Source organism: Miniopterus schreibersii (assembly GCF_964146895.1).
Source record: "Miniopterus schreibersii genome assembly, chromosome: 2".
Lineage (NCBI taxonomy): Eukaryota > Metazoa > Chordata > Mammalia > Chiroptera > Miniopteridae > Miniopterus > Miniopterus schreibersii.
In genome coordinates this window covers 158561041-158580520 of record NC_138102.1, presented here as the reverse complement: position 1 = coordinate 158580520, position 19480 = coordinate 158561041, and the positions used below count along the sequence as shown (strand labels likewise).

At 32.5% G+C, this 19480-nt stretch overlaps 1 protein-coding gene across 5 annotated transcripts in view; it reads right to left on the bottom strand.

Annotated features, from left to right (window-relative positions):
- The window catches only part of C2CD5 (C2 calcium dependent domain containing 5), an 88486-nt gene that overhangs the window by 54227 nt on the left and 14779 nt on the right, over window positions 1-19480 (bottom strand). For 2 of the 5 annotated variants that reach the window (XM_081127517.1, XM_081127518.1), the window contains exons 4-9: window positions 18022-18193; window positions 15649-15744; window positions 12779-12934; window positions 11112-11310; window positions 5996-6147; window positions 876-961 (exon numbers count right to left, since the gene is read on the bottom strand). In XM_081127517.1, coding sequence (XP_080983643.1) covers window positions 876-961; window positions 5996-6147; window positions 11112-11310; window positions 12779-12934; window positions 15649-15744; window positions 18022-18193 — 861 coding nt within the window. Of the gene's footprint in view, window positions 1-875; window positions 962-2520; window positions 2710-5995; window positions 6148-7129; window positions 7249-11111; window positions 11311-12778; window positions 12935-15648; window positions 15745-18021; window positions 18194-19480 lie in introns of those variants that run through there. The other 3 variants (XM_081127520.1, XM_081127521.1, XM_081127519.1) reach the window with 2 other exon arrangements.

Here is a 19480-nt window from a genome sequence, read left to right as displayed (position 1 = left end):
GTGCTTTAAAATAACTGACAGGACATAAAATCATGCACTGTATTAGTTAAGTAGGAAAAAACAACAAAAACAATAGCCTCATGGTGCTATTAAATTAAAAAAACAAACTTTGCATTATGAAAAGAAAAAAAGCTGGCAACATGTGTTAAAAGCATAAATAAAACTTAATGATCAAGAATAAAACTAGAAAAGCTACCAATGCAAGAAATAGCTCTCACACATGTTTAGGAACATACCCGCCTTCTACAGAACCTATGAGGCGATCCTCCCTTAGCATTGAAGTTTATAAAAAAATAAAAATGAAAAGAGAAAAAATCATCCAAAAACTTTAACTACTCATTTTTCCATTTAACATATTCAATAAAACGTTAAACTTATAATATTTAAAAGAGATGTACTGAAATATCAAACCACCACATTATTCATATTAATATAGTAGAAATATTGAATCTGTGCATTTCTTACTCCTAGGAGATTGGTCAGTGATCAAAATAATCTCAGCAAATAAAAATATTAATATACTAAAGAAATACTTTTATATAACTAAAATATTTGTTTTCTGGAAAAATATCTATTATTTTCTTTCATATATTATAATTTCAATGTAAAATTAGAAATACTTTCACCATTCTATGGATATTTGTAAATAGACTATTTCTAATAAAAGACTGGAGAACAAAACAGAAAGTTATTGAATTATTCTAAATTAAAAGTATTCATAAACAAATTAGTTTGATACCTTAAATACATTTTGGACTTTGAAATTACAATATTACAGATACATGACCAAAATCAGTATGGAAATAAGTTATAAGTACATGGAAGATTGATAATAATTAACAGTGTAAGAATAAAGAATGTTGAGTGACTCTTACCCTCTGTTCCAATGCAGACTGAGTCTGTTGTCTTAAAAGAGCTTTAAATGGCCCCCCTTCTTTTCCAGCACTACCACTTCCCATTCCTATAGAACATCAGTACATAAATAACCAAAAAACAACTATAGGAGCAGAAAGATTAACTGCATTCATCTTCATAAATATCATGAGTCAAAATCTGTTAAAACAATCCAAACATTTAAAGTATTTGAGATGGCAACTAAGCACATATTTCACTCTCTTTTACTCTCAAAGTTCATTTAAGAAGCAATATGTCAAAGTTCTACAGATCACAGCTAGTTTTAGACTTAATTTGTTCTAAAAAAAATTATTTTTTAATTAAATTAAGGTATTGAATTTTTGTACAATATTCAATTTTTAAAATTGAGTCTTCTAATAAAAAATAATCATGACAATACCAATTACTTATGCTAACAATTTAAGAATACTAAAAGAAATGAGAAACATTAAACATCTGTCTAAAATCAAGTGTAGAAGGGAAAAGCACTAATTGTGTTTACTTAAAATATTCCAAAATTCTCTAAAGAACATGAATTTTTAGGCAATTTTGAAATATAGTCAAATCTATTTTCAGATAAATTCCCATTCCTAAACATTCACGTCAAAACAGTATTAATATCCATAGTTTTCTACTCACTTGCAAAAAAACATAAAATTTTTTAAAAAACTAAAAATCATGAACATATAATAGACACATCACAAATGTATAGTTATGAATGAAAGAATTTTATTTCCCAAGTTCTTAGATGTATTTTTAAAGGCTTAATTTTAAATTTCTTTCCCTACCTTTTTTTATTCTTTTGATAATACCAAATGACCAACTATGGTCAAGGAATTCTAGAAAGCAGGGGACAGGCGAGAAGCCAGTTCTCTATAAACTAGTCACTTGTTCAATACCATCCTTTCAAACTTAAGAAACATACAGTCATATTCACTATACTGACTTTTACATTTTTAGCTGTTCTTGGATAAGGAAACACAGGTTAGCATATGTATAGTCTCATTCTGTTCTCTTTTTTTTTTTAAAAAAAAAAAAAGGAAATTTATTTTCTTGTAGTAACCTATACGTGATTTTTAGAGACTATACAATACTAAACATAGAAATTAAACTAAGATCTTTACATGAAGCATACTGAAAACCATAAAACAAAATGTAATTTTGTAGAGATAACTAAAACATCAAAAAAAGCAATGGACAGAAAAAAATTGGATTATGAAAGAATATTACCAAAATGAGACTTAAACTGATTCAAACAGAATAATTTACTAATGTAACCATATGGTTTAGCAACATGATGGTACAGGTCCAATGTGAATAGAGTTGGTATGAAGGGAAAGAAAGTAAAACATCTAAAACAGAAATTCTAGTAATGAGAACCTAATAATAATGCATATCTATGTCCTTAGACATATTACTTTTTAATATATAAAACAACTGGAGTAGAATATTCATAATTATCAAGTAACTGTCAATCATGTGCTCATGATAATTCTGATCACTTAAATCTGTCTGCCAATAAGAAAAATAAGAAGTACATCCTGCATAAAATACCCACTATTTCTTTGTAGTATCAAAAATGATTCACAATAAAGGGATTAAAAAGCTGACGTAATGTGATCCTACCAGAAGCAGCCAGGAACAGCTCTTCACTGAAAGAAACACTTTTCCTCAGAACTGGGCTGACAAGGCTATAATGATGAGGGGGAAGGCTAGAATCCGAGAGGAGACGGGACTTTTTAAGATGAAGGGAACCACAAGAGAGAGAGGGGGAGCTGGGATACAGGAAAATCCTAGGACCCTGTGGGTAAGGTGCTGTGGAGGAAAGTAGCAGAGAAAAAGATGTAGATTCAGAAGATGATCAGAAAATGCAGGATAAGGAAAGCAATGATGAACCAAAACATAACAGTAAAAATGAATTTTAAAATGCATACACAAATTACACTAAGCTTATGAAGTCATTAGCAAGACATCTACCCAACATAATATAAATAGGAGTCATAGTCTAAAACTTAGCAAAACCTTTACAAACTTGGCATTCATTAAAATTTTTAAATCACTAACATAAGATTTTATGCCATTCTAATAACTTTTAGTTGATTCTTTAAAACAGTTAAATTACCTGCCTTCTTTTGCTTAAGAATGTGTAAGATTAAAATGTACCGCATTTTACAATTTTTTAAAGCCAGAAATGTGTTGCCTCAAATAGAAACATTTATTTAAAGTGGTAAAGTACAGCTCTTCAAAGGTTACTAAAAAAAAAAAAAAAAAATCCCTTATGAGTATTTAAACTGAATACCCCATAAAAAATCAAACAGTACCACATTAAGCAATTGCCACTATTAATTTTAAATAAAATATTAAGTTCTTTTTGTCCAGCTTCAAGATGTATGTTAATACTTTTCTTTTTCCTCTAAAATTTTAAATACTCAAATCTGACCATAGTACTATTTGCATTTACAAAGATTTGAGCACCTAAGGGCCAAATACCCTCTCTATATATGATTTAAAGCCTGACTAAAAAAAGTAAAAATGAGCTTGAGTCAGATGTCAAATCAATATCCTAACACTAGCATTCTAAAATTCCATTGTGACTAGTTGAGTACTTGGGAAAAAATATGAAAATCTTATAAAATGTAAAAAATTAGAACAGAAACAAATCAATATTAATTTTTTTAAAAAGTGACAGCTTTAACTAAAAATGGGGGAAAAAACAACTTTCTCAGTCTAAGATTTATTAACTTCATTCATTTTTGGCTCCCCGGTTTACATATAATAAATCAATAATAATCAGCTTTATCTATTCTCACTATTTCTCAAAAGACTGATTTTAGATATACATAAGTTAAAAGCCAGATAATTATGAAATACATAATGAATTACAGTTTTAGAAATTTTAGAACAATCATATTTTGCTATTTTAAATCTCCACAGGAATTGGGAATGCTACCCTGGCTGGTGAGGCTCAGTTGGTTGGAGCATGGAACATCATCCTGTGCACCAAAAGCTGGCAGTTTCGATTCCCAGTTAGGGCACATACCCGGGTTGTGGGTTCAATCCCTGGTTGGAGCATGTTCAGGAGGCAGCCAATCGATGTTTCTCACATCGATTTCTTTCTTTCCCTCTCTCACTCTCTCTCCCCCACCCCCTTCGTCTCTCTAAAATGAATTTTAATACAAAGAAAAAAAGAAATGAGAATGCCCCTCAGGAGTATTCAAAGATAATTCAGGGACTCAAGATAAAGTCAAAGGACTAAAACTGGCTAATATTCTATAAATATGCTATGGCCAAAACCAAAATAATTTATTTAGAGGTAGCTTATAAATAAATATAGAAATATATGAAAATACCTCTATTATAAATAAGTTTTTTAAAACTAAAAAGTTAGAGCTAGAAAATAAAATGCAAAAAAGTTTTCATTGAATAATACAACTGATTGCAAACTAGAAAGCTGAGAAGAGTAGGCTGGTTCAGTTAATTTATTACTTGACAATCTTCTTTAGTCTTGGATTTTATGGTAAAATAAAGAAAAAGAAACAGAAAGATCAAGGAAATAATTTTAAAAATTTAAAGAATATTGAAAAGTGGCCTGGAATACACAAATAAAAGCCAGTGGACAAAGTTTTAAAAATACTTTTAAGAGAATTTATTCTTCAGATACTATCCTAAGTCTTTCTTGTTTTGATTGTCATAAAACCAAGGCCAGAATATCATTCTTTAGTACAAAACAAAAACAAAGAAAACCCCTATTTGAACAGTTCCATTTTATGTCATGAACATGGTTAAGATGCCACATGTCAACACATTATTCCTTTCCAAGAATTAGGTGCTCATATAAATGGCTACATTTATAAAAAAGTAGGTATTAAATCTACAGGTTTGTTTTTTTAATACCCTTTCTTTACTTTGAAAGTAGCACTGGTTCTAGAATTAGATTTCTTTATATTGTTTTCATAAATTTTGGGGCCATTTTATAAATTTCTTCTCTAACAAAAATAAGGTTATTAAAGATAAATTTAAAATAACACAAAGAGCCCAGCCAGGCGTAGCTCAGCAGTTGAGTGTCAACCTAGCATCCAGGCGATCGGGGTTCGATTCCTGGTCAGGGCACATGCCCGGGTTGCGGGCTCGATTCCCAGTCGGGGCGTGCAAGAGGCAGCTGATCAATGGCTCTCTAATCATTGATGTTTCTACCTCTCTCTCTCTCTCTCTCCCTCCCCCTCCTTTCCTCTCTCTGAAATCAATAAAGATATATTTAAAAAAATAAAATAACACAAATAAGAACTATGCAAAATGTTTTTATTAGTCTGGCATGATAACTGCCAGAAAAAAAATAATATTTACAAAAATTGCAAACTATTAACTTTTAAGTGTTTTATTTTTTATTTTTCTTGAGAATAATAATTTAATGATTAAATAAGTTAATTCTATTTTATGAAGGAACTAATTTAATTTTTAATCAATTTTTGTCAGAAAACATATTCAGAAAAACTCAGATTAACAAAACACACATAGGAGACAGAAAAATTATAAATTTCATACATTAAGACATATGCAATAAGTAAAGCAAAACTGCTATTTCCTAATCTACAGAATAAGAAAAACCAAACATTTTAAATAACAAAAAGTTAATAGATGTATGTATTCCAAAATAACCATTTTAGTTAAGATTTTTTTCATAATAAAATCTTACAAATAAATTCAGAAACAGACAGAAACAATGAATTCAAAATGCTTATACTGCATGAGGAATTCAACTGCAAGCTATTAGTGTTACTTTTTATTCAAATGCTTTATGATGTTATTCCTCTTAATTTAAGCATGAAATGAAAAATACCTACTGCAAAAATAAATCCTGCACTTCATAGCTACACTATTATTAAATCAATAAAATGCAGATCTCTGAGCATGGTAATTTCTGAACTACACAAAATTTTCATATTTTAATTGTAGTAACTGAAAGTGATCACTATTCACATTATCTTTTAACTTAAATGCCAAAAAACAGGAGAAAAGGCTTGGATGGAAAGCTAACAAGAAACAGAAATAAATTTGAAAAAAATAAAATAAATAAAATAAAAGGTGGGTGGAAGCGCCTTACCAGTTTTGGGTGTCAAACTCAAATCTGTGTCAGAAGAAGAGGACTGTCGACTGTAGGACTTGGAAGGTGAAAAGGAATAAGTTTGGTTTTTCAGAGGGGTGGAGGGTCCTGATGAGTGAGTATTGGGGTTGGGATCTTCATTGAAGGGAATCCTGCCAGAAGAAGGTGGAAAAATATTAAGTAATCATGTGCCAAAGGACTTGACAGAAGGCAGCATGATCCAAACACCAAGAAAGTGTTGGGGCAGGGCCAGCAGTCATTTCTTAAGTGTGGAGCTGGGTATGAGGCCAAAGTCAACCAACTGCTGTTTAACCATTCATCATTCTTCAGATAAATAATTATCTGCACTGAAACAGTTAATAAGCCAAGTAAAAAAGCAAAAAAGCATGAAATGACAGACTAAGGAGGGTAAAAAATATTAAAAGGAGAAATAAAACGAATAAATACATGACTGAAAATACTTTCAAATAAACAAAGCTTTTTTAAGTTACCAAAGAAACAATGACTGCAAATGGTGTGTGTAAATATTCACAATTGTTTTTATATTTGCACACACACAGATATCATCAAAAGAAAAATGTTTCCTTATCCTCTAGCATCGAGTGCCACAGCTAAAAACACAGCAGAGAGGAAAATGAATGTAGCTACACAGAAACACTGCATTGTGTGCAGAATAGTTGCTTACCTGTTTTCCAAAAGCTCTCTTTCACAGAATAAAACAGACCCTACTATAACAAGCTTTGTATATAAAGAAAATAAGGAAATCCGAAGCTTTGGTAGCTATTTCCTTTAGAATCCAATCATCAATTTTTATTATAACCGAATGTGGTTGTAATGGCAAAAATACATACTGGAGGATTCTCCTAAGAACTCACAGTACACATACACAAGACAGGGTTCTGAGAGGGTCTATGGAAGAGACTTTGGAAACTGGAAGGACACTTTCGCTTCCATGTAGTTAGAGCCCCTGTGGAGGCCAAATACAGGATTTCTTCACTGCAGCTGGACTGTGAGTGAGAAAAGGAGGAAGCCAAGACTTGCGGTACCTGCCTACACTACCTGCCTGCCTGCCCTCTGCAGCCGCTCTGCCTGTGGCCTGCCTTCCCCAGCTCTGGAGTCTGAGCAGTCTCGTACCAGTATAGATGAGAGTGGGAACAGACACAGAGAAGTTCTGAGTAAGTCGTGAGCCAGTAGCAGTGTGAATTGGGCTGTTGTGAGTCGAGCGGCATCCATGGCTTGGAGGATGAACCAGCGGAGACCTGAGGGAATTTGTGGTCAAAGTGGAAGAAAACAAAACAATACATACAACAGATAGCAAAGTTATGTTAAAATAATTTCAAAGGAGCTTTAGTTAGGGGAGAGGAATTATTTTTTTAATCCCTAGCATGCAAAAAACAAATGGAAATTTTAAAAATTAGCTAAATATTCATTCATTCATTAGGATATAGTTATAGTTTTAAAGGATCAGATTAATAAATTAGGACTGTGCATATGAAAAATAGCAGGCAGAATTATCAGTGGAATTCAATTTTAAACAAAGACTAAGATTTGGATTTAAGTTGCTTTAATATGTTTGTTATTATTTTGATCACCTTAGAATTTTAGGGAGAAAACACCCATAAAGTGAAAAGTCTATAAAGTTCTTATATTATCTTTGAAATGGAGATATGAATAACTGCTAATATAATTAATTATATTTTCCATAAAGAAAGTTCAACTAAGAAAATTGTTTCTGTCTAGAATCTCGAGACAAGAGTGCTTAAGAATAAGAAAAATTACGCATAAAGAAATGACTGAACTGAATGGATATAAGCAGATATAAACACTGCATATTTTCGCACACCAAATATATAGCTTAAACCCAAGTTATACTGGGAACAAAATGAAGCAAAGAAACACTGCTTTTAAAAACACATTAATAAAGCAATGTAAATTATTTTTGTCTCTCTCTCAAACAGAATATTATTTAAACTTAAACAGATTAAACTACATTGTGAATTGAAATTCTATAAGATATTAACTTATATCCTGCAATAGGCCACATCATGCGAATGTATAGGTATATTTAGATCAGATACACACAGGCATATATTCATATACAACATTTCAAATTTTCATCAAGAAATTTGGCTAAAAGGTCATAATTACATTGGATGGGGGGAAAAGATATATTGTAGAACTAAGAATCTTCAACTTTATATTAGCAATTATTTCACTATGCAATGCTTTTGCTTATGCAAAATGAGGTGAAAAGAATCCTTGTATACACTCTGAAAAACTATCATATCCCCATTTTTATAGAATTCAAATCAAAAGCAGGCCAAGAGCCCAACTTTTCCTGGCTTCTTTTTTTCTTTTCCATTGCCCAGTGGACATTCCCAACAATTACAATTTGTCAAGGTTCAAACATCGGCAATAATAGTCTACAGACTACTTTCTGAAAATATCACTGATTTTACAACAGGACAAATGTTTCTGTTGCTCTTTTAAATTTAAAATGTGTTAAATATAACTAATAAAAATCAAACATCTCATTGGTGATTTATTTGTATACAAACTGAGTGAGGTTTTATTTTTGTTTTTTCTCTCTCTGTTGAAGAGGCTAATGAAGTTTAAAACTCTAAGAATCAGTGCCATACAGAGAAGGAACTATGGCTAAAATCTCTTAGCACTTTTTCCCCCTAAAGTAGAGAAGCAATAAATCATATTTAAATGCACTTTCTACCATCAAGATAATTCAGCTAGGAAACACCAAAAAGATTTATATTGTGCTTTACATCAAACATCTAAAAGGAAAAAAAAAAAAAAAAACTGATGGAGTAGAACACACCATTAATAAAAGTAAAATAAAATGAATAAAATAAAATAAAATGAACATTGCAAAATGTTCAAATTATGACATCACATTAAAATCCAAATATACTGGAGCTTCATAATGTATTCTTGGAGTTCTAATTCTTATCAGTCTCCTTGCATGAAAGGCTGCCTTACAACAACACCCTACTGGCACTTCAAATATCAAATCCATTCAGGCAGGAACATAATCCAAACTACCTTTTATCAAATTCCTGTCTAGAATCAATAATGTTATAATTAAATACCAGAATAATTATAATCAACTGACTCATAAAACAACTTTAAGCTAGCACTCAAACTGATTCATTATAAAAAATACAGAGAAGCTAGTTGAAATAAAGCAGCCTGAGTATTAAGGTTTTGTGTGTGTTGTTGTTTTTAAATAACATGACTCAGGTAGCAAGATGTCTTTCAGAAAAATCTTAATGAAGCAACTTAAAATTCTTCATAGTGTGAATATTTGACAATTTAAGGCAAATGGTTACAACAAAGTTAGAAAAGGAGAAAATGTACACAATCCTAGCAGATTTGCATCACTGAAACACTTCCGGAATGCAGACAAAACGTATTCCCCTACTACCCCATGTATCATTCTAAGACACCAACAGGTAATATGGCTTTCTCTTTCCGTTAAGTAATTTAGTGACAAGAGGAAAACTTCAGACATCATAGCTGCAAAAGCCAGACCCCTGAGGCAGTGTCAATAAAGATGAAGGGTGGTAGGAGGAGGAGGGACCCAGGTCCTTACTTAAATTTGCTATGGAAAGAGAGGAAAAAAATCTGAATTCCCCCCAAAATCTACCCTTGCAATCTGACTTTACTTGTAGCAGCAGGCGGTTGATATATTTTTAAGACACATTGTAAGTGGAATATAAAGCAAATTCACTCTTCCAATTTACTGAAAACAGTTATTTCACTTGGAAAGTATTTCCAAGTAAAATTAAGCAATATACGTGTTCCCTCTTGTGACTAAAATTTAATCCAAATAATTTAAGGCCAGCAGAAAGGAAATAATTAAACAAAAAGAATAAACTTAAAGAGGAAAATCTTTTTTAAAAAGATTGTTTTTAAAAAAAGATTGTAATTGTTTTCTAGTCAACCTCTCTTGACTACTGCTGAACTAGAAAACATTTCAGGTTTTCTGAGTGTAGAATTCTGACTCACTGATGATAAAGGAAAGGGGTCAGCAAACTACAGGCCAAATCCATCCTGCCATCTGTTTTGTGAGGAAGTAACTTTTATTGGAACACAACCACACTCGTTAATTTGCATACTGCTGATGGCTGCTTTCACAGGACAGCAGCAGAGTTGAGAAGCTACTGTTGGCAAAGAATAAATTATTTACCTGTATGTTCTGGTTATTTACAAAAAAAGTTTGTTGAGCCTTGATCTAGAAGAATCTCTAGACCAGTGATTCTCACTGGAAGTACCACTGGCATTTAGGACGGAAAAAGTTTTCACAGTACAGAGCTGTCCCTTGCTGTGAAGGAGAGTCAGCATTTCTAGTCTCCAGCAGGATTGGTCTCCCTCATCCCATCATTATAATAGAAAGTTTGTTTCAAACATTTCCTTTTGACAGCACCAGCACCACTATGTTGAACAATGACACCACCCAACAAAAGTATTTTCTTGGATCACACATAGTTTTTAAAAAATGTGCGAGCCTAAACTCCTTTAGATCAGGATCAACAAACTCCTTTTTTCAGTAAATGAAGACAGAAACTATATAGCTAGTGCCTGAAATATTTAGTATCTGGCCTTTTATAAAAAAAGTTTGCCAACATCTGCTTTATATGGTACACGGTATTACCTATTTATTATGCCCAATTATTTATATAAACTGTTTGGCCTCTATAGACATTCAAGTTTGAGACCCCTGTACAAGTCAATCTTCCCTGCTTTCTATATGTTGCTGATAATAAGCATAATTGAATGATCAGGTATAGGGTTTTAAGCATGCTCCAGAGAATAAGTAAAATTCCACGCAATGCATGAATATTCATTTTATGCTTTAGATGTACAGTTTTTAAAGATCTGGATAAGCTTATATTACTTTATTTGAATTTCATATTAAGACTATAAATAAAATGTTAGGAATATCTAAATAGTTTTAAGTTTCAAATTTGACAGTCATCTCTGATAAGAAAAATTATCTTAGGAAAAAATGTACGTTGAACACTACTAAAATGTTTCAAGTCAAATGAACATGTATGGGTAAAATAAAAAGTTCCTTAAGAACAATTCATTGATTCATACTTACTCCTTCATTTCTTTGGATGGGGAATTGCATGCAGGAAGGAATGCTGCTGGGCTACTTAATTTATCCAGTGTACACGCTGTTCCTATGGCTCGTACCACTAAACCAGATTCGCCTTCCAGGTCAAAACACTGCAAGTACCCAACAACCGCATTCCCTCTCATTTCAAGCACTTTCAAGCCAATCTTCCTCTGCAGTTCACCTACAAAAAAGGAAGGAAACTCATTCTGCTTTATATCTCCACATTCTATGAAATAAAACTGGATATGGTAGTAATAAAAGAGTCTAAAAAATCATGGATTTTTATAACTTAAAGTGAACCAACTTTCAGGGTGGCAAGATATTATTAACTACATTTTACAGATGTGGCAGGTAGCATTCATTTACCAAATAATTTTTGGTTGTGTGCTATGTGCCTGGCATTCCTCCTTTCTTCTAAGTGCTAGATATATAAGCTAGAAAGGTAAAGCCTCAAATCTAGTGAAGTTTATATAATGTGAGAGAAACAGACAAAAAACAAATATAAACATTAAATATAATATATAGAATACATAGCATATAATGTAATCAAATATAATTATAATTTAGGCATTATATATTATTATATATCGTAAAATACAAATATGGAGAATATACAAATATAACTTAATTAAATGTATTATTTAATGTGTTAAACATTAAATATGAATATAACGTATTCATTATTATTTATAAATATTAATTAAATATAATTAATTTAATAGCAATATAAGTATAAATATATTTATAAGTACTTTTTTTAATATACTTTTATCAATTTCAGAGAGAGGAAGGGAGAGGGAGAGAGCGAGAAATATCAATGATGAGAGAGTCATTGATCAGCTGCCTCTCACATGCCCCCCACTGGGGATCAAGGCCACAACCTGGGCATGTGCTCTGACTGGGAATCGAACCACGATCTCCTGGATCCTAGGTCGATGTTCAACCGCTAAACCACGCCCAGCAGGGCATAAATATATTTTAAGTATAATTTAAAAGTATATAAACGTAAATATACTTATAAATAATATAAGTTTAATATAATTAAATAGTAATATAGGTATAAGTATATATTTAAAATACATAAATTTATTAAATATAAATATTTATACTTATTTGTCTAGTAAATATGTATGAATGTGTCTGTGCATATAGACACTCACATATATACACATATAAACATAAATTTTAGATGATAAATAAGTTCTTCAAAGAAAAATAAGAAAAGTAATTGGGTAAAAGTGGCAGGGAGAGATAGAAGGAGATATAAGTTGTCAGAGAAGGGCTATGAAAAGGCAGCATTTGAAAAGAAAGCATGAGACAGGTTACCTAAATCTGATTATAAATAAATGCTGAGAGAAAAAACTAAAACCCAGTTTCCTATCTCCTTGCGCAGACACTTTCCACTATACTACTTCATGAGCACAGTTTCCTTTTACTGCCTAGTTAAGAAGGAATTATAAGCTTCTGATTAGATTTCTCCTTATTGTAAGATGGAAATTCATGTGTTCAGGAGGATAGGGCCAGGGGTAAGGAATCAGTTGTTTATAATTCACAGTCTTCATTGTAAAATTTGAGGTAGCATATCAAAAGAAAGTAAAAAATTTGGGAATATTAAGTCAATCAGTAATGAAGTTTTTAAAAAAAAATACCTGACATTAAAGAAATGAGTCTCTGTCTGGCCTCATTTGATGCTCGTGGTGTGCGAATTCGATCAATCCATTGATATTCTGGGTCTTCATTGACCACAAGTTCTTCTACAAATCCATGAATTATTACAGCTCTATAGCACTTTGGAATAGATGTTGCTGTTAAAAGAAACTGTCTATTATGCTTCTATTTATCACAAGGTTAAATCAATTTTTTAAAAAAATGTACAACTAAGTTCTTACCTTTTGGATGTATAGTACAAGAAGATCTTTTACTGTGACAATCTACATGTAATTATAATAATACTTCCAAGCAAACAGTCTTACAAATTATTCTTACAAATAATCATTTTCTTTCATGAGACATCTCATCTTTCCCATGTAAGCATAATGAATATACACTGTACTTTTATAATTTAGAAAACAGCTAAGACTTCTTAAATAACATTCAATACAAACCGCAAAAAATCAAAGTTCACTAGCTGATTATTATCTAAATAGGTGACAAGTAGATAATGCATACAAAAAGCTCTATTTATTCAAAGCCCTATGAAAAAGTTCTGTACGCCAGCCTCAAAAATCAAACCTTTCTGACATAATGAGGAGTGATACAGCTCTGCAGTTTCTAATGCATGGCCATATGGCCAATGGTTCAATAGTCACTCTGCTTAACAGACTCATTTAAGATGTAAAACACCAAATGTCATTGGATTTAACTAAGATCTGATCAGATTCAAAAAAAGAACCTGAGAACATCTAAACCAAACTAGTTTCTTAAAACAGACATTCGTGCCTTGAAGCTAACTCAACTACTTAGGATTTTTCATCCCTATTAATCCAAAATGGCTATGAATTGCCCAGATCTGGCCTATTCTGAGCCATACTGCATGGCATTCATGCATGGCTCCATACCTGTAGAAGCCTATGTAATTTTGGATAGCACCACAGTGCTCTACTCCTATCTTTCAGTGTCCTCTTCCAGCATAAAATACCACTGGATTTTTTTTCTTTTTGACAGTTATACAAAGTTTAATAAGTCATATCTTTTACACATTTGACAAAAGTCACTTGTTCTAACTTGTGAAAAAATTTTAATGCCAACAAAATACTAACCTCTGTGAAAGTAATAAAACAAATATGTGACATTTTTAACCTTGTTTTTCATAGATGTTGACTTACTGGTACAAGAGTAAAACCTGCATTAGGTGAGTGGCCACAAGCTTCTCCATAAGTTGGTGTCTAATAATTATGGCTTTTAAGGCCACTGGAGACCTCTGCAAGATACATACATCCATCTACCACAAAAGGCTCCACATCTGTATTGTTTAGTTTTAGTTGGCCCATTTGAATGAAGTCTGAACATGCCACACATGTAGCCTCATCAAATTTGTTTCCGCAAATGTAGATATTAGAGAGTGTGGGATTTGTTCTCTTTGACTAAGAAAGTGCACCAAGTCCTTCTCCCTCTATGTTGTTGCTGACTAATGACAACCAGGGGACATCAAAGTAGCATAGGCTACTCTTCAGATACAGTGGCTCACCTGTCTTATAAGCCAATTTTTTATATTCTTACACATATGTAATTCAATAAGGCAGGGATTTTTTTTTTGGTAGAGTCTTAAACCTGTTCACCACAGGTCAGTTTAGGTTTATTCCCTTCATTGTTTGGTTCTGAGTTAGGGCTGTAGCAAATGTGATCACACTTTACCTTCTCAAATGAAGGCACCCAGATCTAATTTCTCTAAGGATAAATTAATTTGTAGCATTGCAGCAAAAACACATTCTACCTTTGTTTTCAACCTTGTTTCCAGTCATTCTTAGGTATCCGATAATTTTATTTTTACACAGTGCTTTAACAATCAATTCTCTACCTTCGGGCTCAATACCGTGAAACATAAGGTTTAAAAGTAAATGAGGTTGCCCTGGCCAGTGTTGCTCAGTTGGTTGGGCATCATCCTGTGCACCAAAAGGTTGCTGATTTGATTCCTGGTCAGGGCACATTCCTGGGCTGTGGATCTGATCCCCAGGAAGGGGCTACAGGAAGCAGCCAATCGATGTTTCTCTCTCTCTCCCTCTTTCCCTTATCTCTCTAAAAATAAAAAAATATATATATTTTTTTAAAGTAAATGAGGTTAAAATGTTTCATTAATATGTTGATTCTTTAAAATTCTGGGAAAAATCCAAAGACCTTCACCTAGTACGCTTTCTATTGGCATTAAGTGGCTGTTACCGGCAAGGTTTTTTGTTGTTGTTTTTTCCATTGTTTTCAGAGAGAGTGGAAGGGGGGAAGAGAGAGAAAGATAGAAACATTGATGTGAGAGACACATCCATTGGCTGCCTCCCACTTGTGCACTGACCGAGGCCCAGCATTGAGCCTGCAACGAAGGTACATGCCCTTGGCTGAAATCAAACCTGGGACCCTTCAGTCTGCGGGCCAACACTCTAACCACTGAGCAAACCCAGCTAGGGCACCAGCAATGTTTAATGTTATTCCTTCTAATCATGCTCACAGGCCGGGGTAAAGACTGAAGTAGCAGCTGGAGAAAGGGCTAGAGGTGGGGCAGGCTGGGTATAGCCTCCCTTTGGGCAACGGGCATTGTCATTACGACCACGTGCACACATGTACACAACTGAATTTTTCTAATAAAAATTTTCATGAACTTGTAAAAAAGTAGATATCATTTACTTTAAAATCAGATAAGTAGTCCCCAAAGCTACAGTAATTGTTTCTGAAAAATTGACAATTTTCTCTTTGGCATTAAAGCCAAAGTATAATAGATTTTCCATTAGCCTTCTACAATATTAATTTGATTTCCCATATTTATCAATTATTAAACTTCCTGTTAAAGGAGTAATAAAATGTATTTACTTACTGCAAAAGAATTTGACTCCACATGATGACTGCCTAAATCGATTTAAATCATTGAAGAGGTCTACTTTGACAACTACATTGATTTCCCCACGAATACCTATAATTTCAAAAGAAAAATCAAATTTCTACTTTAAAAAAAATAAAGAATAATTAAATAATCAAGCAACACCAATTAATGATTTTAAAATAATGTATCAATCATAACACCAATGCTAACTTTGTTTCCTAATTTTCATTTTAAGTAGTTTCTTTATTACATTTTCTGAAGAACATGTATACATTAAAGAATGAATAATATTCATTTTTACCACAAGCCTCCACTTATTTGAACCAATCTAACTGGAAAGGAGTACCATTTAAATTGACGATGATAACATTTACTGAGCACTGATAATGTTCTAAATGCTTTACAAGCAGTATCTCATAGTGCTTACACCAAACTAGTAAGGTAATTTCTGTAGTATTAGTTATTCCCACTTTACAGAGGAAAAAACTACAGTTTAATAAAAGTTCAATAATTTGTATAATGTCAATAGTTAGTAAGTGGTGAAGCCAGGATTAAAATTCCAGAGTAAATGCTCTTAACAACTAATGCAAAACTCTGATTTAACACAAAAGAACTCTTATTCTTTTCAATGAATATACAGTAATAAGTTACAATAAGCTAACTAAGAAATTCCAAGCTAAAGGGTTTTTAGAAGATGCCCTAACAAATAAAAATGACCCAGCCCCTATCTCTATAAACATTTATTAAATATTTTTATTTGACTGTCCTGACTTCCTGTCAAATTCATACTTATGGAGGAGCCCTTCTAAGAAGAGTGGCTTGTTCATTTACCCACTGAAATAAAAGGTTATATTCCTAACAAAGGGTTCATGTAACATTTTAAATCAACTATAAGCAATCTTTAATATAATGTTTAGAAAATTCATTCATTCATTCATATAGTTACTGCATTTAATGCAAGCCCAGGTTAATTCTCCAGTGGCTTTTTTTATTGGTAATATTATATAAGACTGGATTTTCTTTTCTGAGTACGAAAGTTATACACACAAGGTGGGGCAAAAGGAGATGTACAGTTGTTCGTATGGAAAATAATACTATAATTAATAAATAATAATACAAGAATGAACTCAAGTGTTTCACATACTCACTACTGTAAACCTACTTTTGCCCCACCCTGCATACATTGTAAAAAGTATGGGAAAAAGCAAAAGAAGACAAAGAGGAAAAACAGGATTATAGTCCAGAAATAAAACTATCCAAGGGTAAACATTTTATCATGTATTCTGACACTTTAGCCAAAAGCATTACATACATGCAATTCTCTTGTTTCTAAACAAATTTGGGATCATCCTATAATGTTTTATAATCTGGATTTTGCAATTCATAATACATCATGCCACTGTATTATGAAAACATGCTTTTAGTTCTGGCTATGTAACTTATGGTCTATATATGCTCTAAATTATTTAAGTAAATCCTGTTTTCCAACTTATTTTTTACCAATTTATACATCAGGAAATGATAACAGAATATAAGTAACATCAAAATAAATATAGGTTGTCCCCCCCCAAAATGTAGCCACACTTAACAGCTGATAGTTCAATTGATGTTTCTTTCTTTTCAGATTTAACACATTGGAATTAATAATTATTTGAAGTGTGTATACATTTTGGGGGAACACCCTATATACATAAATCTCAGCAAACATTTTCTTATAATAAATGACTATCAATGGAATTGCTGGGTCAAAAATGTAAAATAGGCAAAAAGATGCAAGACTATAGAGAGAAACATCTGCCAGTTCCTTTTGGATTCATTTAGGCTAGCAGTTCTCAAACTTTTTGATCTCAAGACCCCTTTCAATCTTAAAAATTATTGAGGACCTCAAAGAGTTTTTGTATATGTGATTCATATCTATCAATATTTACCATATTATAAATTAAAATTGAAAATTGTTAAAATATTTGATTACTTCATTTCAAGTATAATGAATCTATGTTAATATAAACAATGTTTTTTATTAAAATAACTATATTTGGGAGGAAATGAGAGTGGTACTGTGTTACATTTTTGCAAATCTCTAAAATGTCCAGTTTAATGGAATACAGTTTGAAAGTATGTTTTGGGAACAGAGTACAAATATAAGATGATTTTAAATAATGCACCTACTTACTATTGTACAAATTTAACTCAGAAAATTATTTCAAATTATTTTCAGAAAAGAAACAATTCTACCAAAAATACTTTACTACTGAGTCTAATAAGACACCATTTAAAGATATATATATTTTTTAAAACCACCAAGTGCAGATAATAGTCTTTAAAGATAAATTTAAAAGATTTATTTTCTTAAAGTATACTCCTTACCATGTATAGTATCATAAATTGGAAACCATCCTGAGATGACTGTTGCAGCTTCACTGTAGAGTAAAGGATCAATATCAATGTACACTTTACCGATGGCATCATTTGCACTATAAGTATCGTGGTCAAGAACTGTGATCTGTAGAGGTTCATCTTGTAAATCTTCATCATCCACCTAAAAGTATACCTTAAAATTAAATCTTACAATTTAAAAATCTTCATTACTGTAACTATATACATATAGCAAATGTAAGATTACTTATTTCTGGGGGGGGGGGGGAATCCAATTAATATACAAACAAAAAGTTGTAACTCCATTTTCTACACAAGATGCCAAGTTTCGGGGAGGGGGAAATTACAGTTTACCTCAAGCACAAAGTTAGAATAATTAACACACACAAAAAGTTGTAATTCCTTTTCTACATATTATCCTGTGTTCTACTACTCCACCAATGGTATACAGCAAAAATGCTTTAGGAATGTCCTAACAGTGTCCATATATTATCTACAGAGTAAAGACGCTAATAAGTACAATGACACCACAATTTCTAAGGACAATTTCAGAGAAAACTGTAAGCAAAACTAACTTTATTTGTAAGGAAAACAATTTAAGTTCATGAAATAAATGTCTACCCTTTCTCCTTCTTTTGCTTAGTCATTGTCAAGTACTTATCGTGTGCCAAGCACTGTGCCAGAGAGGGACTACAATGGAGAGTGCAATGGACTGAATGCTTGTGTCCCCCAAAATACAATGTTGACGCGCCCTGATAACTAATGTATGGTATTGGGAAATGGAGACCTTTGGGAGGTAATTAGGTCATGGGGATAAGGCCCTGATGAATGAGATTAGGATCCTCATTAGTAATGACAGGGAGAGATGATCTCTTGCCTCACCATGTAAGGACATGAGAAAATGGACATCTGCAAGCCAGAAACAGGGTCCTCACCAGAACCCAACCATGATGATACACTGATCTCAGACTTCCCAGCATCCAGAACTGTAAGAAGTAAAATGCTATTGTTTAAGCCACCCCAGCTGCGACATTCTGTTACAGCACCCCAAACTAAGACAGAGAACATAGGAGAAAAAAAAATTCTCCCTCATGAAAGCCACATTCCCAATTTTGGGGGCCATCCTCTAATTTGCCAGTAATCCTCATCAAATATCGTGGCTAGATGCAACACAATATTATAGACAGTAATAAGGCTAGGACAGAATACAAAAGGGTTATTTCGTGTAACTAAAACACTACTTTTAAACTGCAGTCTCTGAATGGTGGTTGTTACATCAGATGTACCACACTGTCAGTGAAGACCAAGTTTGCGGTGAACTAAAACCTCTGTACCTCCTTATATATGCTTCGGTCAAGTGGTATCTCTGCAATCCTAGTCCTTTGGTCAAATTTTTTAAACTTAATTATGAAACATTATGCCTTTTCTCATCCCCCGTTTAACTTCTCGT